At 36.7% G+C, this 24,806-nt stretch overlaps 3 protein-coding genes and 2 long non-coding RNA genes across 5 annotated transcripts; 2 read left to right on the top strand and 3 right to left on the bottom strand.

Annotated features, from left to right (window-relative positions):
- Positions 1 to 1,885: 1,885 nt before the first annotated feature.
- LOC146949814 (uncharacterized) lies at positions 1,886 to 2,883 on the top strand. The gene is made up of 3 exons (XR_015025442.1): positions 1,886 to 1,996; positions 2,097 to 2,199; positions 2,570 to 2,883. It is a non-coding gene; the product is annotated as an uncharacterized LOC146949814 (long non-coding RNA).
- A 1,833-nt stretch (positions 2,884 to 4,716) lies between these two features.
- LOC146949813 (putative 2' cyclic ADP-D-ribose synthase BdTIR) lies at positions 4,717 to 6,249 on the bottom strand. The gene is made up of 2 exons (XM_085741533.1): positions 5,578 to 6,249; positions 4,717 to 5,097 (listed from the first exon to the last, which is right to left on the bottom strand). Exons 1-2 carry the CDS (start codon positions 6,060 to 6,062, stop codon positions 4,953 to 4,955), a joined length of 630 nt encoding a protein of 209 aa, XP_085597659.1. The 5' UTR covers positions 6,063 to 6,249; the 3' UTR covers positions 4,717 to 4,952.
- An 8,694-nt stretch (positions 6,250 to 14,943) lies between these two features.
- LOC146949812 (uncharacterized) lies at positions 14,944 to 15,556 on the top strand. The gene is made up of 2 exons (XM_085748571.1): positions 14,944 to 15,418; positions 15,522 to 15,556. Exons 1-2 carry the CDS (start codon positions 14,944 to 14,946, stop codon positions 15,554 to 15,556), a joined length of 510 nt encoding a protein of 169 aa, XP_085604697.1.
- Positions 15,557 to 15,976: 420 nt separating this feature from the next.
- On the bottom strand, positions 15,977 to 17,813 carry LOC146949811 (uncharacterized). The gene is made up of 2 exons (XR_015027382.1): positions 17,676 to 17,813; positions 15,977 to 16,285 (listed from the first exon to the last, which is right to left on the bottom strand). It is a non-coding gene; the product is annotated as an uncharacterized LOC146949811 (long non-coding RNA).
- A 64-nt stretch (positions 17,814 to 17,877) lies between these two features.
- On the bottom strand, positions 17,878 to 24,796 carry LOC146949810 (uncharacterized). The gene is made up of 2 exons (XM_085748570.1): positions 19,958 to 24,796; positions 17,878 to 17,886 (listed from the first exon to the last, which is right to left on the bottom strand). Exons 1-2 carry the CDS (start codon positions 22,484 to 22,486, stop codon positions 17,878 to 17,880), a joined length of 2,538 nt encoding a protein of 845 aa, XP_085604696.1. The 5' UTR covers positions 22,487 to 24,796.
- Positions 24,797 to 24,806: the final 10 nt, after the last annotated feature.

Below are 24,806 nucleotides of genomic sequence, written 5' to 3'. Positions count from 1 at the left end.
TCTCACCAAAGGTATCTTTTGCTTATTCCTTTTTCTTTATCTACTGATTTTGTAACATTGTGCTCAAATTTCAAAACTAATTCTTGTGTTATTTGGTTTTAAGAAAATTTGGATGGTTGATTATATTATCAAATACCAAAATTTAACTCGATTTGTTTAGACACATGTCTAGTGATTATGTGAATGTGAGTGAAAAAGAAGTCAAACTTTGATTAGTTTTGAAAAGTTCTCATAAGTTTTAATAGTTTTGAAAAATTCTCATAAGTTCTCATTTGTTTGTTGATTACATGCAGCAGAAATAATGTTAGATTGTAATTGTTAGAGATGTTCACTGTAACAACTCACAACCTTAAACCCTTATGCATTACGACTGAAAAGTCACCGTGTGTGACGTCACCTGCGAGTGTTGTTGGTTTCTTTTGCGACGAGACCTGCGTGTTATGGCATTAGAGTTGCTAAGAAACTGCTTCTGCTGAAGGTAAATATATTCTGAGTTTTGTTCACCGTGTGTGTGCCTTGTTGAGTTTGTGTGATTATTTCTTTGATTTGAGTTATTCATTGTGTTTCTGTGAATTATTTTAATACTCTTGTATATTCTTGTTATAGTTATGAGTTTGTGTTCATGCTAATCTGATAACTTTTAATCATACAAGAGTTGTTAATGTTGTATAATGAAGGAGCTACCAAATTATCAACTGTGCAGGTCAACCACAGGGTAAGTATGTCTAAGGGATGTATTTCGCATTATGGTATGTTTGTAAGCATGTCATCACTCAATATGAAGGAGTAAGGGCTTCTGTGAATTTTCTTTATATAACAACAACACAATACTCATGATTAATATACCTCAATATAGTTAGGATGCAATACACATGATTCATTGTATGTTCACTCTGATAGGTTAAGCAATGTGTTTATATGAGCTTATTGGAGCTCGTGGCTATATAACTAGATTGGGATACTTACCAGATTAGTCTTTTTCTAGTCCGATATATCGAATTAGCACATTATTAGTCCCTTTTTAGTCCAATTCATTGTATTGTCTCATTATTTTCCTGTTAATCTTATTATTTGTTATCATGCTTAGGTGAAGGGTTCTGATGTCGTTTTTTCTATTCTTTTCAAAACCTGTATCTGCTCTTGCTTATGTTATTCCTATTATTGTTCTTTGAAGCACATTAAGAGCTACTAGTTTACAAGAAAAAGTGAAGGTAGATTACAGAGACTTTTGTTTAGAGTTACTATCATTTTTAAAAATTCTCAAGTAGCCTAATCTTTAGAGAAACGACTGAATTTGTTATATTTAGAGAATTAGCCTAATCTTTTATCTTTGAATTACTATGTGTAGAATACATATAACTAATATTTTATTTGTGCAGGTTTGAGTACTGTCATTTGTGCAGGTTTGAGTACTAATATTTATCAAGTAGGCTAAATAATATTTTATTTTCGATGTTTTTGTCTTTAGTCTACTTGATAGGTGAAAAGTATTATTTAATTATTTGAATTGATAAATATATAGGAATACTACTTACATCCAAAGGGTCAACAATTATTTGTTTTTATCAATCATCAATGAAATTAACTAACATGACTAATTATTTAGTATTAATTGATGCAAGAAACTGAATTGTGATTATGTGGTTGTATAAGTATTTTCTCCGAGTTTGTACAATGTAGAAAAAGTTCAACAGTAAAGGGTATAACTAGCCACAATGCTCACACGTTGATTAATGCATAAATGATGTGACCCATATTAGTATAAGTTAAAGTCATTAAATTCTAATGTGCTCGTGTTATGAATACATAGGGAACATATATATATATATATGTGTGTGTGTGTGTGTGTGTGTGTGTGTGTGTGTGTGTGTGTGTGTGTGAAATGTTTTTTCTTGTTTAAATAGTTGAATGAAGTAGTAGGCGTTAGTGATTTCAAAGTGAGTATTATGAAGAGATGACACAAAGGAGCTCTTCAATGAAGTTCAAGAGCCTAAAGGTATGGTGTGATGTTTACTTTTTTTATATTTATTATGTTTTTTTTCCATAAATCCTCCAATTTTTAATTTAAATTTATTATTCATTTCATCAATCACTAGTCATTATAATGAGACTTCACTCTATAATATGACCAAGGAACGACAAGAAGAAGAAGAAAGGAACCTCGAGTAATGGGAAGAAGTCTCATCAAAAACTGCAGAGGTAATCTAAATCCTAACTGCTTCTACTTTACTTCTTTTCTCACTATTCTCATCCAATATGCAACTTTAAAGGGTTATCGATGAATAATTTGGTATTGGTTATCTTGACGCCTGCATCATCTATGACTAAATTTGCAACTTTTATAAAGTGGGACGGGTTTAAATTATAAAAGAAGTATCCTTCTATTGCATGAATGATATGAAAGTTTTGGATAGTCAGTGATGGTAAAATAATATTGTTTTATTTAATTTGAACTCTACATTCTGGGATACAATTGTAAATGAATCGCAATTGTAAAAACATTGAGATACAAACAAGAAGTGTTACTCTTATTTGTTATTTAATTATAGAAAAATTGCATTATGTGCAGGTAGCATGGAATGAGGAACAAGAGGATCATCTACTTCGAGGAATGTTTGATTTTTTTTTGTTCATTTAAGATAAAATTTTATTTTTGCTATTACGAAATTTGAGGTACAAGCAATAAGTGTTTGCCTATTCTGTAACTTGGAGTATGTGAGGAATTGTGCGGTGTAGATTTAGTGTCGCAGGTGTTGTTCTGCTATAGGCTGTAAGTTAAGGAGGATGTTATGGAGTCAATTTTGATTTATGTTTGTGATCTTATGGGTTGTATTTTATTGTAAAATTGTCATGAACAAATTGTACCATTAATTTCATATGTTAATATTATTTTTTGGGCTATAAATATATTAATTTTTTTAAACCAAAAAATGTGCATTTATGGTAGTTGAAACTGCCATAATGTATTTTTTTTAAAAAGAAATCCACATTTCACAACGGTTTTTTATTTAAAAATAGGTTTTATATATTCGTTTTCACACCCGTTTACGTGTAAAAGAGGTGTGATATATAAACATATCACACCTATTTTTTCCTAAAAAAGGGTAAGAAAGGTTCTTTTCATACCAGATAAAAAACAGGTGTCATTTGTCAAACTTACGACACCCGCTGATATAACCCCGGTAAAAATCCGGTCTTAAATCTCTAAAAAAACAGGTTTTAAATCCCTGATTTGGACTAGTGACCATTGTTCTTCATACAATAACCTCTAAGAGAATCTTTATAAAAAGTGCTATCGAAGGATAAGATATTTGATCAGAGTATTATTTCTCATATCTTCAGGTGATTATTTATCCAATAGTATCTTTGATGGTCTTGAAGTATCCTTACATCAGTGGTTGATGGGTGGTTGACTTTTGTGTAGCCTTGACAGAGGATGAACTTGGTTGACCAGATGCTTAGCTTATCAGACGCTTTGCTTCACTTGTCTTGATATACTGGAGGATGAGCTATCATATGCTTTTCTTCATGTCTTCGATAAACTAATGGATAGACCTGAATAACTATCCAATAGATTGAGTTGTACAACACTTGATTCGTTAGATTCTCTGTCGTATGACGCTTCGAAGGCAAATGGTCATTTACCAATATACCAGACACTTCTTTTGCAGTAGTAAGGATTTGTGCTTCGCACGATGCTTTCTTTCATTATGCTTTCCAGAGCTATTACTTTTGACCAGCTGAATGATTTTTTATTTGCTTTGGTTGACTTCTTTTGTTTGTTGGCTGGTGTTGGCTTGATTGAACAAGGTCTTGCTCTTTTTGCTTTACATGTACATAAGGTAGACTTGATTTAACTTTTTCTTTGGCTTCCTCTTGTGTTCAAGCTTGCTAATCAACCAAACTTTGTGCTATACTTAAAATAATATTAGTTGTTGAAGACATTGATATCGCCCAAGTCTATATGGATACGATAACTCGTATAGTTAATTTCGATTTGTAAAACGGCAACATCATATATGGACTCTTCATGGTTTATTTTTCCTTGCTTAATTCGTCTCTTACTTTGCTTGTTTGTAGTGTTCCCGGTTGGATGTGTTGTCTAGATACTAGGAGTATGTGTCGTGTCTCGCTGTTGTATATAATATACCCTCAGTAGAAAAAATATAAACAAAAGTGAGTCTAACAAAGTTGATGTATTTGGACCAAATTTTGAACCAAATACATCAATTTCATTTGACTCATTTTTTTGCTTATATTTGGTTAGAGATAAATATGATTTGAGTCATTCACTGGTGAGTTTGAATATGAGGCCATGTTTACAACTTTCTCTCAGATTATTAGGCTTCTTGGTTTGTTGGCTGAACTTGACTTGGCTATCTTTCTTCCTCAAGTTAGCTCGCAACTTCAATATACATATTTTCTATGTTTCTAATTATAAGCAAAATTGACTTTTTAAGTTCATTCAATTAATGATGTATGTGGATCATAATGAATCTAAAAAGTTAATTTTACTTATAATTAGAAACAGAGGGAGTATGCCTTTACAAATTAAAAGTTGCTCCTCCTCCCTTCCAACAATTTTAGTTTTCTAAGCAAGTTAATGCTTCTTGAGGGAGATATTAGTCAACAATTCTATTTTGTACTATTGTTTTCTTTAAGATGGTGCACAAAATAAGCATAATAATTGTATCTATTTTCCATTTACAATTCCTATTTTATCTTGGAACAAATTCAGTCATTAACAACTGTAATAAAAATTGTATTATTTATATAAGAGAATACAATGAAAGAATGTGAAGAAGCCCCGTAATTTCTTCATATATGGGGAACTTATTGAAATAATGAATAAATCAAGATATAAACAAATTTAAATTATTTGTGTAGAACATGGTATTAATTGGTTTGAATCCAGATCATTATGTATGGTTAGATTTCTTCAGGTGAATTTTCTATACACGAGATGGCAAGTATTTCATCTTCTCTTCATTTTGAAGTTTTGTCGATGGCAAGTACTTCATCTTCTCTTCATTCTGAAGTTCTGTCATGCTTTCAATGATTATGTCAGAAGCATTAGTCACAAATTTGGACAAGTTCCTGCATTTCACAATAAATAAAATGAGGCCCCATAATGTACATGAGAAATTTATTCCTTAAACTTACATTATTCCATTCTTTTAATAAAAAAATATACGCATATATGTGAAGAAATTATAGGGTTACATGTTTTTTCTTCTTCATGAAATAGATGACTGTTAAATTATTTATTTTTTTAATTTCCAAAAAAAAATATGTCTTGTGGCCGGATTAAATTCGTTCATCAATTCACATTTTATACATCGTCAAATATTTTTTTTCTTTCAAGTAGTCGGTGGTTGGATTTCCCCCTTAAGGCGAATAAGTGGGAAATTCGGAGTTCGAACGCTGACATCTATATATTGTAATGCATTGTTTATATCAACTGAGTTATATAGTAAAATATTCTTTTTTTTAGGGATATAGTTGAGTATTCTTGTTAGGGTTTTAGAAATAACATAGCTATATATAATATATATCAGTATTTTATAATATAGTTACCCTTTCGAAGAATTGAAGGTTAGACCAACGGTGTTCTTAGCCTCGTCGAGAGCCCATCTAAACCTTCGGAGTTCCTCCTCTGACCACTTTGCGTTCTTAACAACACGCAGTTGAGAAGGCTTAACATCACAGAATATAGGAATCACCTTCTTCTTCAAAGCCGTTAAAAGAGCAAGTTCATGGAGGCAAAAATAAGACTCACAATAACGCGGGGAGAAAACCGCCACCCCAATTTTGCTCTCCATGACTCCCCCATTGATTTTCTCAAATAATTTGTCCCCTGGCTTCATGTTTTTCTCATCCAAGAAAGGGTTGAAACCATGCCTTTTAAGGTTGTCATAAAGAAGAGTTGCTACCGTTCTCTTTGTGTCCGGGCTTCTATGGTTGAGGAACACATCGCATGGCTCCATCAAACGTCTTGCCATCATTTGTGCAATTTCCCTTTGATGGCTTAATAAGCTCTTCATTGCCAAAGAAGTTTGCATGTTGAGACAATAAAGGGTATGTGCTAGTACTTTAACCTTTGATTAGCCCTACTTTAGTATGTACTTTGTAATTAAAAGAAATGAATATCTAACTGTATGATTGATAATAAATTGATGAAGAGAGTGATTGATAATAAATTGATGGAGAGAGTTTAGAGTTTAGGGTTGGACACCTATCTTTGCATTTACTACTACTTATGGGGTGCGTTAGGTATTTATAAAAGAATGAAAATTCTCTTTCCTTTTTTGAATTTTTAATTAGTGGGATATTCGATCTAGTTTTACCTTGGCGATCAAGTTGAATTTGAATGATATGAAATGAAAGGTTGGAAAAAATATTGAAATTCAAAAACATTCTTAACGATTTTGTTGATTTTGACAACTATATATGAAAACTAAAACATGTGAAACTAAACTTGACTCCCTCTAGGGACTATACTCATCTCGAGTAGTAATAACTATAACTTTTCAAACACGTTGTACTCTTAGTATATGTGAACAATAAACGTGAATATTTATCCATGAAGTTGATTTTTTGAACGACCCAAAATGTACTTTGTCCGTATATTATATGATTTGGAAAATTAATGGAACAAGATGAAAACAAAATGTTGGTGTCTTGTCCCCTTCCTTTTCTTCATAGGTTCAAAGTAATTTCGTCTTGTCTGCGCCAAAAATTTGTTTTTGTTTTTTTCTTTCTTTTCCATATTGCATTTATCTTTGGGTCATGCTTCCTGTTGTCCCCGGAGCACTGGTTAAACGCACCAAAAAAGGAAATTATTACCATAAAAGGAAACTGTTTTTGACTTTTTATAAATAAATTACACATTTTCAATGCATTAACTACTATATAATTTTCTTTTTAGTATGCTTAACTAGTGCCCCGGAGGCACTGGTTAGCATTTCCCTTTCTTTTATATAAACTCTTGATCTTGATTAGTCAACCATATATAAGTGTCAATTCATGCCTTGGTACATAAAAATATTGGGAAGGATGCAAACTCTAGTTTGTAAGGGACTTCTTCCTTTGACCGTTTGAATAGACGATTTCAACTCATAACTAATCAAAACTTTCCTTACAATTTGTTAGCTTGTTCATGAAGCAATTCTATATCAGAATAAACCTAGAACCAGACCAATATTATTAGGGAAATGTTAACTTGTGCCCTCAAGGCACAAGTTAATGATGCAAATATAGAAATAATTTATTGGAATACGTGCATTGCATTTAATTTTTAACTTTTTAATAAATTGAATGCACAAAATTTTAGAAAGTATTTCTTCTTTTAGTTTTCTTAACATGTGCCCTAAGGGCACTAGTTAACACTACCCATATTATTATCATCATTCGAATCAAAGAGTTCGAAAAGAGTTTTTGGCTTATTTATGAACATTATTTAATGTGCTTTCTTTAGGTTTGGTAAAAAAAATATGGGTTTCGTTAACCAATGCTCTTAGGGCACTAGTTAAGGATTCAAACACAAAATTAATTTACAAGTTTTATGTAGATAAATTTATTTTTAAACTTTCAATGTGTTGATTACATCATTCCCAAGATAAAATTTTATTTTTAAACTTCTTAACAAGTACCCTTGGGCACTTGTTAACATTTCCTAAAAAATATTACACCCTCCGTCCCCGCAATAGATGATCCATTTGAAAATGTGCAATTTTGATCTAACTTACTTTGACCATATTTTTCTACTAATATACAAAGATAAATAATATCATATAAGATGTTGTTAGATTCGTCTCGATGAGTATTTTCAAAATATCAAATTTTCATAATTTTTTATAATATATTATTCAAGATATTTAAGCTCAAAATTATGCATTGGTATGCGTAATAGGGTCAATTGTGTCATGTATTATGGGACTGAGGGAGTAGTATATCATATAAGATGTCATTAGATTCGTCTCGATGAGTATTTTCAAAATATCAAATTTTCATAATTTTTTCTAATATATTATTCAAGATATTTAAGCTCAAAATTATGCATTGGTATGCGTAATAGGGTCAACTGTGTCATGTATTATGGGACTGAGGGAGTAGTATTAATGCTAGCAACACTCACTTTTGAACACTCTCTCTAGCACTTATTCTTTTATTGAATGAAATCAATGTATGTCCCACCATCTTGTGTGAGTTCTATTTCCAGTGTGTAGACCCACAATGATTTAAACCAATAAAAAAGTGAGTATTAAATAGAGTGTTCAAAAGAGAGTATTACCGCACTACTCATTAGTACTTCCTCCGTCCCTTAATGTAACCTCCCTTTACTTTTTTCACATTTCTTAAGAAAAACTGACAATGTAATTATTATGTCTGTTTTGTGTGTTAATATTACCATATTGTCCTTTGTTTGTATATGTATTAAATTTGACTTTTTAAATTTCAAAACAAGTTAGTAGTATTAATTAGGAGTATGTTTAAGAAAAAAATAATAAATGGATCTAGTAATTTGAAAAGGGGTTTAGATTTAGGGACAAAAATAAAGTCAAATGGGTGGTTAGATATAGCGACGAAGGGAGTATTTGCCAACTTCATACGTTGCTTACAATGCATTTCATACAGGGCAGAAATTTAAATTTCAAGTGGCATCTTTTACTTAGATACTATATATGATTCCTTGCAAAAATTTAACTTTGGGGATTAAAAAATAGTATGCATGTGTTTTCTAGGAGAAATAGTATACATGCTTATATGGTCAAAAAAAATAAAATTAGTATATATGTATAAACTAGTGTTGGACAATTTCCTTTTTTTTCTTAAAGTGTTGGACAACTATGTAAACTGATTAAAGAATGAAGGTTGTGAAACTTGTTTGTTAGACTGTATTGGGGTTTTTTCCTTCACACTTTCTTTACATTTAATCACAATTTGGCATGCAAATTAACCTGAAATTCTCACTTAGAGCATATTATGACTTATATATAGAATCCTAGCTATAGCAAATTAAATAATTCTTATTTGAAATATTAGCTGGCCGCAATCATATGGGACTATACTCTACCATATATAAAGAAAGAAAAAAGTTATAAGCATAAATCTACACTAATTAATGATAAAAGAACTAGACTTATGAATTTATTCTTAAAGTTGATTTTATGATGATCATGGAAGCTTAATATTGTTATATTTTTTTGGGTTAATTATGTTTCTAGTCCCTATAAAATAGCGACCTTGTAAGTTTAGTCCCTACTTAATTTTAATAGCATTTTTAGTCCCTAATTTTGTTTTTCTGCACTGAGTATTAGTCCCTACTCAATTCAAATTTGTTTAATTTATGCTTAAACTCTTAAATTTTTGAACAATTTTTTGCAGACATGTTTAGAACATTACTAAAAGTTCGTCCGCAAAAAATTATTGCAAAATTTGATTTCTACATCCAGATTTTATTACTTTTTATCTTTAACTTTTGTCATTTTAAAAAATTCATATTTAATTCATTTCATGTCAGAAAATTCTAAATTTTAGTAAACGAACCTTTCATAGTGTTCTAATCTTGTCTCAAAAAAATCGTTCAAAAATTTAAGAGTTTAAGGATAATTAATCAAACTTTGTTTTAGCAGGGACTAAAATTATAAGTAAATTTTTTTTATAGGGACTAAAAATACTATTAAAATTAAGTAGGGACTAAACTTACAAGGTCGCTATTTTATAGGGACTAGAAACATAATTAACCCTATTTTTTTAGGGGTTATACAGTTGTCTTATACAGTCTAGTTCTTTTTATAAAATCATTGATTAGTTAGTCTGTTTGTATTTATGTTTTTTTGTTAATTGTGTATCATCCCCATGCAACTTTTAGATTAATCCATCGAATCAAATAAGACCACAATGAGATGATAAATCTCTACTTCAACACATTTAACATTGTTGTATTTCTAAGATTCGATTAAGTATTTATGTTTTTAAATGTGTAAATTATATATACAATATAAAAAGTAAGTGCGAAATAAAAATAAATATACGTATTTGTATATCGATATATTCGGATAAGACAAACACACATGAACATTTGAATGTTCATGGTGATCATGGCAAACCCCCAAATTGAACGAGTCCTTTGAGACCGATACACCGTGTTACTATCTAATACTTTTTAGTCAAATATTCAATAAGAGCCCGAAGAAAATAATTAATTACCACTTTGATTTTATGTCAGTCAAAACTTCTTTAGGCTGGTTCAACTAAATAAATATTGGATCGTCAAAAAAAAAAAAAAACTAAATAAATATTGGGAAGTGTCCCATATGAATATCTCCAAAATGGATTATTGATGGATCTTTATTCTTTAGTATCATTTCTAGTAAAAAATAAATAAATAAAATAATAAGACAAATTGAGAATAAAATTTTTATTTTTTAAAATACGAAGGTCCATCGTTGGAGCAGATCTATATTAAACAAACCACTAAGGATACTTGACCTAAAAACAAAAACGATGGTCGCGAGAGCTAGGGATAGAGAGGAGAGACGTGGTGGTCTCCGGCATAGCCAGGGGCAGCCACGCCGGCACAATTCGCCGAGAGTGAGGAACATCGGGGGGGATAGGGGCCCAGGCAGGGTGCCACCAAATGGGGGGGATAGGGGAGGATGGACTGTCGTGATGCCGAGACGTCGGAAAGTGCAGGAACAGGATGATCGAAGATGGGACAGACAGGATGCGGACTTGCAGCAAGGAGGAGGATTGAGGTTTCGGTTTGGACAGCCTAGGGTTTTGTTAGAACGTCGTCAACAACAGAGAACTGTGAATGAGTCTGGATTTCAGCGAGAAGGGGAAACGCACAGGAATTCTTCCGGTGGTCAGAGGCCGCAATCGAGTGCTGGTTTGTTGGAAAGCCATGGTAGAAACGTCAATGGTGCTGGTGCAGTGGTGATGGCAGATCAGAATGTGGATAGCGGTGTACGTAAGTTTGTTACTTTCTATATCACAAATTTTCCTGTACGTGCATCGCTTTCTTTTTTACGCAAAGGCTTTGAGGTGTGTGGAATATTGGATGATGTGTTTGTGGCTCCGCGGTGTAATGCGAGGGGTCAAGTGTATGGGTTTGTGAGATATCTCAAGGTTAGGGATGTCGAGAAACTGGTGCAGGCACTGAACAATGTGTGGTTTGGGGATTGTCGGGTGTGGGCCAAGGTGGCGAGGTTTGCGCGTAATGATTCTGTGGCAGGTGAGACGAATGGTGCAGTAGGTGATGGAGGGGGTGTGTTGGAAGGCCGAGAGGGAGGTAACAGGAAGCTAGATGGGCAGAAGACGGTAGTTGTTGGTGTTGAGGGAGAAAAAAAAGCAAGGCAGCAGTTGGTTAAGGTGGGTGATGTTATGGTGAGGCTGGACGGGAGAGAGGTGAAGGCGAAGGAGAGAGTGGAAAATAAAAAACAGTTGCCAGTGGTTGAGGCAAGGGAGGTGGAGGTAAGGAAGGAGCGGGTGTGTGACGAGGTGGGGAAGAAGATGATTCGTGTGTATAAGTCGTCGGAGGCGGATATTTTGTGGGCACGTAGAGGTGTGGTAGCAACTATCCGGAATGGGGAGGCAGTTACAGTCATTCAAGCTAGAATCTCTGATGCAGGTTTCGATGATTTAAATATTGTACCTATGGGAGCGGACAAAGTTTATGTTTTCAGTTTGAATGGTCATGAGGTGATGTCGGTGATATCGGGTGCAAAAGAGTTCTTTTTTCATTTTTTTGAGAACGTTGTACCATGGAGGAAGGAGGAAGAGGTGTCTATTCAGAGAGGAGTTTGGGTTCGTGTCTACGGTATTCCTCTACATGCTTGGAATGAGTCTTTTTTTAAACTGTGTGTCATGGATTGTGGTCGTTTCTTGAGAACTGATGATGAGGCTTTAGAAAAAGATCGATTTGATTATGTCCGAGTTTTAATTGCTACAAAAAACTTGGATATTATTAATGTTGTAGATAATATTCTTGTGGATGGTACTGTGGTGGAGGTGAAGATTATAGAAGAGTGGGGCTTTAATTTAGTTGAGGATGCTTGTTTGGTCGACGAAGAAAGTCAGTCTGTATCTTCCAAAGCGGACTATGAAGAGGTTCATCATGTTAAAGAGAACTGTGATGCTGTAAACTTAGTTGTTGAAGATTTGGAGAATCATGTGGTGAAGGACGACGTGGGTATTGAAGATGAAGATGATGAGCATGTGGTAGATATTCCTACAGAGGCGTCTGGTAAGCTGGTGGAGGTTGAGACTAAGATTGCTAGTTGTGAGAAGGAAGAGGGTCGAAATACTGTACCAGTAAAAGAGTCAATGTCGTGCCCGGTGGAGGAGGAGCGTTCCCGTTGTAATGGTCCGTGGAGCTTAGAGTGGTTGAACGATCATTTTTCTGATGAGGCAGGTATCATTTTTTCTGCATCCAAGAATTGTCATACAAAAAACTCTGAAAAGTCCGTTGATGATGGTGGTAAGGGTAAAGGTAATGGTGAGAAAAGGAAGAAAATTGGAGGTTTTTTACATCACTCCGTGCTTAGTTTGAAAAAAGTTGCTAGAATGCCTCGGAAAGACCGTGAGGATGTTTTGAAAATTTTGAGGAAAAAGGTAAGGAGGAGGCGTGACGGACGTGGGGGAAGGGTTTGTGGGAAGATGGTTAGTCAGACCTCTGTTAGTGGTGACTCTTCGTCGGCGTCAGTTACTAATGATTGGCAAAATTGGGTGGTTATGCGTGGTAATGAGCAAGTAGCTGTTGAGGATGTGTGGGGGGTTGGTAAGGCAATAGGTGTGAAATTTAACGGTGATCCTTCTAACATGTTTAATGTCTTATCTAGAGCAAGTAGGGGGATGAAGAAGGTGGGTGAGGGTGTGTCAGGGGATGGGAAGGGTAAGGTGGTGGAAGGGTGTTAGGGGGTGTGAGTTGGTGGCGGGGGAAGCGGAAGTCCTTTATGAAGATTCTTTCTTGGAATGTGAGGGGGTTAGGTGGGTTGGAGAAGAGGAAGGAGGTGCGGTCTCTGGTTGGGGAGAAGGGGCCGTCCATTGTATGTTTACAGGAGACCAAATTGGTGGTGTGTGATTCTGTGTTGTGTGCTGCCCTGTGGGGTGGCAACTCTCATTCTTTTTCTTACCATCCTTCGGTGGGTGCATCGGGGGGATTGCTGACTATGTGGGATAGTGAGGTGGTGGAAGTGTGGTCGACAGTTAGTATTGAGCACGTGGTAATGATTCATGGTCGCTTTATTCAGTCTAATGAAGAGTTTTACTTGTTAAATGTATATGCTCCTTGTGACAACGGAGCAAAACAGGAGCTGTGGGATAATTTATCTAATTTATTGCATGGACTTGTGGGAAAGAATGTGTGTGTTTGTGGTGATTTCAATGCCGTTCGTTCTCTCGAAGAACGTCGTTCTACGAGACATAATCACATTCAGTATGATGTCGGCCCTTTTAACAGGTTTATCGAAGAAAATTCTTTGGTGGATCTTCCTCTTTGTGGACGTAAATTTACTTGGTACAAAGGGGACGGTTCATCAATGAGTCGTATTGATAGGTTTCTTTTGTCAGAAGATTGGTGCTTGGTGTGGCCGGGGAGTATGCAAGTAGCTCATTTGCGGGGGTTGTCTGATCATTGTCCGTTGTTGTTAGTAGTGAATGAAGATGATTGGGGGCCGCGTCCATCTCGTATGTTGAAATGTTGGGCAGATATTCCGGGTTATAATCAATTTGTGACAGACAAGTGGAACTCGTTGGAGGTGTCTGGTTGGGGTGGATTTGTTTTACAGCAAAAGTTTAAATTTATTAAATTGGCTTTGAAAGAATGGCATGACAAACATGCGAGGAATTTACAAGGTAAAATTCAATCATTGAAGGAACGCGTGTCTGAACTTGATTCAAAAGGGGAGGATAGCGTGCTATCAGAGGATGAGGTCCAAGAATTGCGTGAATCATCTTTTAACATGCATTCCTTGGCTAGGGCGCAAACTAGCATCTGTTGGCAGCAGTCTCGGTTATTGTGGTTAAAGGAAGGTGACGCAAACTCCAAGTATTTTCATTCTGTTTTAAATGGGAGACGACGTGGAAATGTGATTTCTTCTTTGTTAGTTAATGGTAGACGTATTGAGGGTGTTCAAGAGGTTAAGGGGGGCTGTTTTTGATCATTTTTCGAGGCATTTTGAGAATGTAGGAGTGGCTCGGCCAAGTGTCGACGGTTTGGATTTTAGTAGGCTGGATCTGGCCGACGTGGGTTTGCTTATTAAGCCGTTTGATGTTGAAGAGGTAAAAGCGGCGGTGTGGGATTGTGATAGTTACAAGAGTCCCGGCCCAGACGGTGTTCATTTTGGCTTCATCAAACAGTTTTGGCCTATCCTAAAGGAAGATCTTATGTGTTTTATCAATGAATTTCACAGGAATGGCAAATTAACCAAAGGTATTAATAGTACTTTTATCGCATTAATTCCTAAGGTTGATAGCCCTCAGAGTCTTTCCGATTTTAGACCTATATCTTTGGTAGGGAGTTTGTATAAAATTGTTGCAAAGCTTCTTGCGAATAGGTTGCGGAGAGTTGTTGGTAAGGTGGTATCTGAGACTCAGTCAGCTTTTGTTAAAGATAGACAAATCCTAGATGGTTTGCTAATTGCTAATGAGGTTGTTGATGAAGCTCGAAAGTTTAATAAGGAGTTATTGTTATTTAAAGTGGACTTCGAAAAGGCATACGATTCGGTAGATTGGGATTATTTAGATACAGTTATGATGAGAATGAATTTTCCTCCTCTTTGGCGGAAATGGATTAAGGAATGTATCGGAACTGCGCGTGCCTCTGTTCTTGTAAATGGTAGTCCCACTTTGGAGTTCCCGTTGAAAAGAGGGTTGCGACAAGGGGATCCTTTATCTCCTTTTTTGTTCCTTATTGCGGCGGAGGGTCTGAATGTTATGATGAAAGCGATGGTTGAGTCCAACTTGTTTACTGGGTACAAAATTGGTGACGCAGAGAGGGTGTCAGTGACTCATTTACAGTTCGCAGATGATACTCTGTTGGTGGGGGATAAGAGTTGGGCAAATGTGCGTGCTCTCCGGGCTGTTTTGCTACTTTTTGAAGGTGTTTCGGGGCTTAAAGTTAATTTTAATAAAAGCATGTTAACAGGCATTAATATTAATGATTCTTGGTTGGCGGAAGCAGCTTCTGCCTTACATTGTCGAGTTGGTAAGGTTCCCTTTATGTATTTGGGTCTGCCGGTTGGTGGAGATCCTAGGCGGTTGGCGTTTTGGGAGTTGGTTGTGTCTCGTATAGCTGCTAGGCTGTCAGGGTGGAAGAGTAGGTTCCTTTCTTTTGGTGGCCGCTTGATCCTCATTAAGTCTGTCCTGTCATCTCTACCTGTTTATGCTCTTTCCTTCTTCAAAGCTCCCGCAGGTATCATCTCTTCTATAGAATCTTTATTTAATAAATTTTTTTGGGGAGGGAGTGAGGACCATCGAAAAATTTCTTGGATTAGTTGGAACAATGTGTGTGATAGTAAGGAGGTGGGAGGTTTGGGGGTTAGGAGAATGAGAGAATTTAATTTAGCTTTGTTGGGTAAATGGTGTTGGAGGTTGTTGGTGGATAGGGAGGGTTTATGGTATAGAGTGTTAGTAGCCCGTTATGGTCATGAAGGGGGGATGGTGAGGGAAGGAGGGAGGCGGTCCTCTACTTGGTGGAGGGATGTTGTTAGCATCCGTGATGGAGGTGGTGGGGTTGGAGGCGGTTGGTTTAAGGATAATGTCTTTAAACGGGTGGGAAATGGGATGGATACTTATTTTTGGACTGATCCGTGGATAGGAGGCATTCCTTTGGCGGTGAGGTTTAGTCGTCTTTTTGACTTATGTGTTGTTAAAGATAGCAGGGTGGGGGATATTGTAACACCCCGTTCTCCCAACAACGTAATATTAATTATTATAATCAGAGTAATCACACAACGGAGTGTCACACTACTTTTCAAAAATTCATAAATAGAAAATATCTATTTATTTAAGACCAACATAAAGAATCTTAATAAACCGCAGCGGAATAATTCTTTAAAAATATAGTTTCAACCAAAATTCAACATCAATGAAAATCTTGGCACATAGGCCCCAACATAAATCAACTTTATTTTCAACAACGATAAACTCTAATAGCAAGTCTTTTCCAAAATATGTGATACATAAAAGAAATGAGAAGACATTCGCAACGATTTCCCCATCCTAGTATGTATCAGAGCCCTAGACACTTGAGCCGACCAAACCTACAAGTCATCAGTACCTGCACATTACCCACGGTCGAGGCAACATATACGCAGAAGGGGTGAGAAACTTATCCAATAATAATAATATATAATTCATCAAATTAATGAAAACAACAAAGCATATCACAACAGGCATCATTAATAATGTATTTAAATAAACACATAGGCAACGACATAATTATTTTCAGCAACAAGGTACAGCAACAACAACAACAACAACGTTATCCACAACGACACCGACAACTCGACAATGCGACAACGACAACAACTCGACAATGCTACAACGACAACAACAACTAATGCATCATGCAGGTGGTACCAATCTACGCGCGTTGAATGCTAAGCATTCCAGGGCATAAGCCCCCAACGATTTGGATGGTTAAAGCATCCCAGGGCATAAGCCCCCAACAGGTGAATGATAAACATTCCAGGGCATAAGCCCCCAACAATTTGAATGATAAACATTCCAGGGCATAAGCCCCCAACAGAACATGAGTATGCATATGGACTCGACTTGTGTATATCAACATACAACTTCAACAACGACTACAACAACAACATATGTGCCTACAACAATTATGACACACTCCCCAACTTCGACATCAGATGATACAACGACATCAACAACGGAAATCAAACAACATAGCATATATATAAATCAATTACATTCATCTCTAAGTCTAAAACATCCTTCAAAAGCAATTAAGTTTTGATCAATAGGACACAAGCCAAATACCCATAGAACACCTCAACTAAGTCCCTAACACTTAAGTTTGAAGTTGGGAAACCAACCATATGTTTTTGGACTAACTTGGGATTAGTTATGCTAAGTTTTCTTAAAGTTTTCTGAAGATCCACTTGGACTATTTTTATCATAACTCAAAATCTACAAATCTTTTCCACTCCAAACCAAGGCCATTTTAAAGCTAACTTAATTATCTACAACTTTCATGTTTACACCTAAGGCCAGTTCAAAACAGAAACGGGTGAAAAAGACGCAAGAACACGAAACAGGGGAATGCTGTCACTATTACATCGTATTACGATGGAATGCATCGTACTACGATGGGATACACTGAAAAAGTCTTGTTTGCTGCTGGAAAAATCGTAGTACGATTTCCCAGCATCGTACTACGATGGGACATGGACAGATTTACGAGAACAGACCAGTTTTCACTCCAAAACCCAATTTTTGATCCCCTAATCACCCAAAATGAATTAGAAACATGTTTACAGGTTTATTAGACAACATAGGGGATAAAACAACATATAATCATGCAATTCAACAACAAGTTTCATCATAATTCATCATCTAACATAACTTCTCAAACCCTAAAAACCAAGAACAACAAATTCATCAATTTTCAAATTATATACCATGATTATTGAAAGGAATCCCACCCTTACCTTATCTCAGCAAATTCTACAGCAAAAACGATTGGATTCTCTCTTCCTAGCTCTTCTCCTAGCTTTCTCTTGGTTCTTCTCCTTTTTCTCTCCAAAAACCAGTTTTTCTATTGTTTGTACGTGAAACTGTTTATCTCTGCTTCTCTTTCTTTTTCTCCCAAAAATATAACTTCTTTCTTTTCATTTAACTCTCACTAAACTCTCATAAATACTAATTAACTCCCATTAACCAAAATATTAATATTTTACTCCTATTTTTATTTCTCCTAATATTTCCACAAATAATAAAGCCATATTCATTTAAATAATATACAACACATCAAATACCAAATAAATCATATAAAATTATATAAAACACTCAAACATCCACTAAAAATAATAGAATAAAAATGGGGCGTTACAACTCTCCCCAACTTATAGAATTTCTTCCTCGAAATATTACCTCAAGCAAACAACTCAGGATATGACTCCTGCATCTTACTTTCCAACTCCCAAGTAAGATTTTCACCAGTTGCTCCTCCCCAAACAACCCTCACTAGAGGTATCTCCTTGCCTCTCAACGTCTTCACCTTGCGATCATCAATCCTCAAAGGTAAAGTCTCCACCGTAAGGTTGTCTCTAACTTGCACATCATCTCTAGGAATAACATGTGAAGTATCCGCTACATACTTCCGAAGTTGCGACACATGAAACACATCATGCAAGTTCGAAAGATGTGGTGGTAAACCAACTCTATAAGCCATCGTGCCAATTCTCTCAGATATCTGATAAGGACCAATAAACTTTGGAGTCAACTTCTTGGACTTCAATGCACGACCCACACCGGTCATAGGGGTGACTCTCAAGAACACATGGTCACCCTCTTGAAATTCAAGGTCCTTCCTACGCTTGTCATGATAACTCTTCTGTCGACTCTGCGATGCTTTCATATGCTCTCTTATCATCTTGACCTTCTCCGTAGTCTGCTGAACTATTTCAGGTCCCAACACAATACTTTCACCCGACTCAAACCAACATAAAGGAGTCCTACACCTTCGACCATATAAAGCTTCGAAAGGTGCCATACCAATACTCGAATGGTAACTATTGTTGTACGTGAACTCTATCAATGGTAGGTGACTGTCCCAAGCTCCACCTTGCTCAAGTACACACACCCTCAACAAATCTTCTAATGATTGAATCGTCCTTTCCGACTGACCATCTGTTTGCGGATGATAAGCTGAACTCAACTTCAGCTGAGAGCCCAAAGCTTCTTGCAAGCTCTTCCAAAATCTCGAAGCGAACCTCGGATCTCTATCCGACACAATACTCGACGGGACACCATGCAACTTCACAATATTATGAATATAGATCTCCGCCAACTGAGCTACCGAATAAGTGATATTAATTGGAATAAAGTGTGCCGACTTCGTCAATCTATCGACAACAACCCAAATGGCATCATGCCCTCTTTGAGTGTTTGGTAAACTCGTCACAAAGTCCATGGAGATGCTATCCCATTTCCATTCCGGCACATCTAAAGGCGTCAACAAACCAGCAGGCTTCTGATGTTCAACTTTCGATTTCTGACAAGTCAAACAAGCATATACAAATTGTGCGACATCTCGCTTCAACCCAGACCACCAAAACAGTTTCTTCAAGTCGTGGTACATCTTTGTAGCTCCCGGATGGATACTCAAGTTGCTTCTGTGACTTTCTTCTAAAATCAACTTTTTCAATTCATTATTATCAGGAATACAAATCCTACCTCGGAATCTCAACACTCCTTGATTATCAACCTGAAAATCACCATCTGCATTCTGATTACTAGCAGCCATCAAGTCTACAAATTTCACATCAACCTCCTGGGCTTCTTTGATACTCTTCAAGAAATCATTATTAATTTTCAACATACCCAACTGCACACTCTGAGGTGCCAATTCACAAACAAGACTTAAGTCTCTAAACTGTTCCAGCAATTCAAATTCTTTCACCATCATAGCCGACATGTGCAACGTTTTCCTACTCAAGGCATCTGCAACCACATTAGCTTTACCCGGATGGTAATTTAAGCCAAAATCATAATCTTTCAACAACTCTAGCCACCTTCTCTGCCTCATATTTAACTCCTTTTGATCAAATAGATATTTCAGACTTTTATGATCACTAAACACTTCAAATCTGGAACCGTACAGATAGTGCCTCCAAATTTTCAACACAAAAACCACAGCAGCCAACTCTAAATCATGTGTAGGGTAGTCCTTCTCATGTATTCTCAATTGTCTCGAAGCATAAGCCACTACCTTGCCATCTTGCATAAGCACACCACCTAAGCCCAACTTGGAGGCATCACAATATACCACAAAAGGTTTATCTGGCTCTGGCAAAATCAAAATTGGAGCCGTTGTCAATCTCCGCTTCAACTCATTGAAATTATTCTCACACTGAGCATCCCACACAAAATCTTTACCTTTACAGGTCAACTGAGTCAATGGAAGTGCCAACTTCGAAAATCCTTCGATAAATCTTCTGTAATAACCAGCCAAACCAAGAAAACTTCTAATCTCTGTAACTGACTTCGAAGCCTCCCACTGTGATACCGCTTCAACCTTCGATGGGTCCACTGCAATACCACTACCAGAAATAATATGGCCAAGGAAACTTACTTCCCTTAACCAGAACTCGCACTTTGACAACTTTGCATACAATTTCTTTTCTTTCAGCACCTGCAACACAATCTTCAAATGTTCTGCATGCTCTTCTTCAGTCTTAGAATAAATCAAGATATCATCAATAAATACAACAACAAACTTATCCAGAAAAGCATGAAAAATTCTGTTCATATACTCCATGAACACACCTGGCGCATTAGTGACACCGAAGGGCATCACTTTATACTCATAATGGCCATACCGTGTCCTAAAGGCCGTCTTCTGCATATCTTCATCCTTCACCTTAATCTGATGGTAACCTGACCTCAAATCAATTTTACTAAACACGCGAGCACCCACTAATTGATCCATCAAGTCGTCAATTCTCGGAAGTGGATACCTGTTCTTTATCGTCACTTTATTAAGCTGACGGTAATCTATGCACAATCTCATGCTACCATCCTTCTTCTTCACCAACAATACCGGCGCTCCCCAAGGTGAGACACTCGGTCTTATAAACTTCTTATCAAGCAATTCTTCCAACTGCTTCTTCAATTCTGCCAACTCGGAGGCTGACATACGGTAAGGAGCCATCGACACAGGCTTCGTACCCGGTACAAGATCAATCGAAAATTCAACCTCCCTCTCTGGTGGCACATCTGGAATCTCATCAGGAAAAACTTCAGGAAATTCATTCACCACGGGCAATCTATCAATTACCGACTGATTCTCTACAGACAAATACGCCATTAAAGAAAACATCAAGTTTCCATCATGCTCTAACTGCTGCAGCTGCTTGGTAGATAAAAATTCTGCTCCACTCTCTTCTTCAGCAGAAGAAAAGTACACCGTCTTTCTAAAACAATTAATATGCACATGGTTGTATTCCAACCAGTTCATACCAAGGATCACATCCATACCCGTCAATGGCAAACATACAAGATCAACTTCAAAATCTCTACCATACATGGATATAGGGCAACTCTGACAAACAAACGATGTGGTTACTGAACCCTTAGCTGGAGTTTCAACAACCATTTCCACAGGCATACTTGACATAACTAAACCCAACTTATTTGCACAATCAACAGCAATGAAACAATGTGTAGCACCAGTATCAATAATAGCAATTAAAGGAGTACCATTAAAGAAACAAGTACCTCTGAGAAGTCGATCTTCATTAGCCGTTTGTGTACCGGCCAATGCAAACACCTTCCCACTAGTCTGAGTCTTCTTAGGCTTCTTGCACTGAGAACTAAGATGACCCTCTTCATCACAATTGAAGCAAACCATGTCACCACGCTTGCACTCAGCCATGATATGCCCTTTCTTGCCACAACGATGACACTTCTTCTCATCCCGTTGAGTACATGCATTACTCTTGTGGCCTTTCTCACCACACTTGTAGCATACTATCTCAGCTTGAACATCTCTTCCCTTGGGTCTCCTTTCCTCAGGCATCCTCTGTTTGCCCTTGTCAGCAGGGGCACTGTAAGGCTTCGGACGACTCTGCTGTCCCTTACCCCTACGGTCACTCATCACCTTGTAGTGAGCTTTGGTATCATCTTCATAGATTCTGCATCTGCTCACCAAAGCAGAAAAGTCATGGATCTGCTGGTAACCAATGGCTCGCTTAATATCAGCACGCAAACCATTCTCAAACTTTATGCACTTAGAAAATTCAGCATTGTCTCCAGTATAGTGTGGATAAAACTGAGCCAACTCCACAAACTTGGCTGCATACTCTGTCACCGACATGTTTCCTTGCTTCAGCTCAAGGAACTCAATCTCTTTCCTTCCGCGAACATCCTCAGGGAAATATCTGTTTAGGAACTCCCTCCTAAACACAGCCCAAGTCACAACTGCATCACCTTGCTCTAATTCAGGTAAGAGACTCACCCACCAATTATCAGCTTCCTCAGCTAGCATGTGCGTACCAAAACGTACCTTCTGGTCATCAGTACATTGCATAACCCTGAAAACTCTTTCAACTTCTTTGAGCCATGTCTGTGCTCCATCAGGGTCGTACCTTCCTTTGAAGGTAGGAGGATGATTCCTCAGAAAGGCCTCCAACATTCTTACGTCAGCATTAACACCAGCACCAACATTTTGTTGTTGTCCTATGGCTTGGGCTACAGCTTCCAACGCAGCAGCCACCGCAGCATCGTTTCTTCCAGCCATTCTATTTCTCTTGTAACAGATAATATTCGCAGCCTCCAGGTCTCTACTCTACATAACAACAAAAATCAGCACAACTAAGACAATATAAATTGTCAAACAACTCTACATGGCTCGACACGACTCTACTAATTGGCCGGACGGACCGACCTGCTCTGATACCAATTGTAACACCCCGTTCTCCCAACAACGTAATATTAATTATTATAATCAGAGTAATCACACAACGGAGTGTCACACTACTTTTCAAAAATTCATAAATAGAAAATATCTATTTATTTAAGACCAACATAAAGAATCTTAATAAACCGCAGCGGAATAATTCTTTAAGAATATAGTTTCAACCAAAATTCAACATCAATGAAAATCTTGGCACATAGGCCCCAACATAAATCAACTTTATTTTCAACAACGATAAACTCTAATAGCAAGTCTTTTCCAAAATATGTGATACATAAAAGAAATGAGAAGACATTCGCAACGATTTCCCCATCCTAGTATGTATCAGAGCCCTAGACACTTGAGCCGACCAAACCTACAAGTCATCAGTACCTGCACATTACCCACGGTCGAGGCAACATATACGCAGAAGGGGTGAGAAACTTATCCAATAATAATAATATATAATTCATCAAATTAATGAAAACAACAAAGCATATCACAACAGGCATCATTAATAATGTATTTAAATAAACACATAGGCAACGACATAATTATTTTCAGCAACAAGGTACAGCAACAACAACAACAACAACGTTATCCACAACGACACCGACAACTCGACAATGCGACAACGACAACAACTCGACAATGCTACAACGACAACAACAACTAATGCATCATGCAGGTGGTACCAATCTACGCGCGTTGAATGCTAAGCATTCCAGGGCATAAGCCCCCAACGATTTGGATGGTTAAAGCATCCCAGGGCATAAGCCCCCAACAGGTGAATGATAAACATTCCAGGGCATAAGCCCCCAACAATTTGAATGATAAACATTCCAGGGCATAAGCCCCCAACAGAACATGAGTATGCATATGGACTCGACTTGTGTATATCAACATACAACTTCAACAACGACTACAACAACAACATATGTGCCTACAACAATTATGACACACTCCCCAACTTCGACATCAGATGATACAACGACATCAACAACGGAAATCAAACAACATAGCATATATATAAATCAATTACATTCATCTCTAAGTCTAAAACATCCTTCAAAAGCAATTAAGTTTTGATCAATAGGACATAAGCCAAATACCCATAGAACACCTCAACTAAGTCCCTAACACTTAAGTTTGAAGTTGGGAAACCAACCATATGTTTTTGGACTAACTTGGGATTAGTTATGCTAAGTTTTCTTAAAGTTTTCTGAAGATCCACTTGGACTATTTTTATCATAACTCAAAATCTACAAATCTTTTCCACTCCAAACCAAGGCCATTTTAAAGCTAACTTAATTATCTACAACTTTCATGTTTACACCTAAGGCCAGTTCAAAACAGAAACGGGTGAAAAAGACGCAAGAACACGAAACAGGGGAATGCTGTCACTATTACATCGTATTACGATGGAATGCATCGTACTACGATGGGATACACTGAAAAAGTCTTGTTTGCTGCTGGAAAAATCGTAGTACGATTTCCCAGCATCGTACTACGATGGGACATGGACAGATTTACGAGAACAGACCAGTTTTCACTCCAAAACCCAATTTTTGATCCCCTAATCACCCAAAATGAATTAGAAACATGTTTACAGGTTTATTAGACAACATAGGGGATAAAACAACATATAATCATGCAATTCAACAACAAGTTTCATCATAATTCATCATCTAACATAACTTCTCAAACCCTAAAAACCAAGAACAACAAATTCATCAATTTTCAAATTATATACCATGATTATTGAAAGGAATCCCACCCTTACCTTATCTCAGCAAATTCTACAGCAAAAACGATTGGATTCTCTCTTCCTAGCTCTTCTCCTAGCTTTCTCTTGGTTCTTCTCCTTTTTCTCTCCAAAAACCAGTTTTTCTATTGTTTGTACGTGAAACTGTTTATCTCTGCTTCTCTTTCTTTTTCTCCCAAAAATATAACTTCTTTCTTTTCATTTAACTCCCACTAAACTCTCATAAATACTAATTAACTCCCATTAACCAAAATATTAATATTTTACTCCTATTTTTATTTCTCCTAATATTTCCACAAATAATAAAGCCATATTCATTTAAATAATATACAACACATCAAATACCAAATAAATCATATAAAATTATATAAAACACTCAAACATCCACTAAAAATAATA

The sequence above is a fragment of the Medicago sativa genome, chromosome 2 (genome assembly GCF_051527215.1).
Source record: "Medicago sativa cultivar Bolivia chromosome 2, Bolivia_mono, whole genome shotgun sequence".
In the NCBI taxonomy this organism is placed as follows: Eukaryota; Viridiplantae; Streptophyta; class Magnoliopsida; order Fabales; family Fabaceae; genus Medicago; species Medicago sativa.
This window is presented reverse-complemented; position numbering and strand designations above follow the sequence as displayed.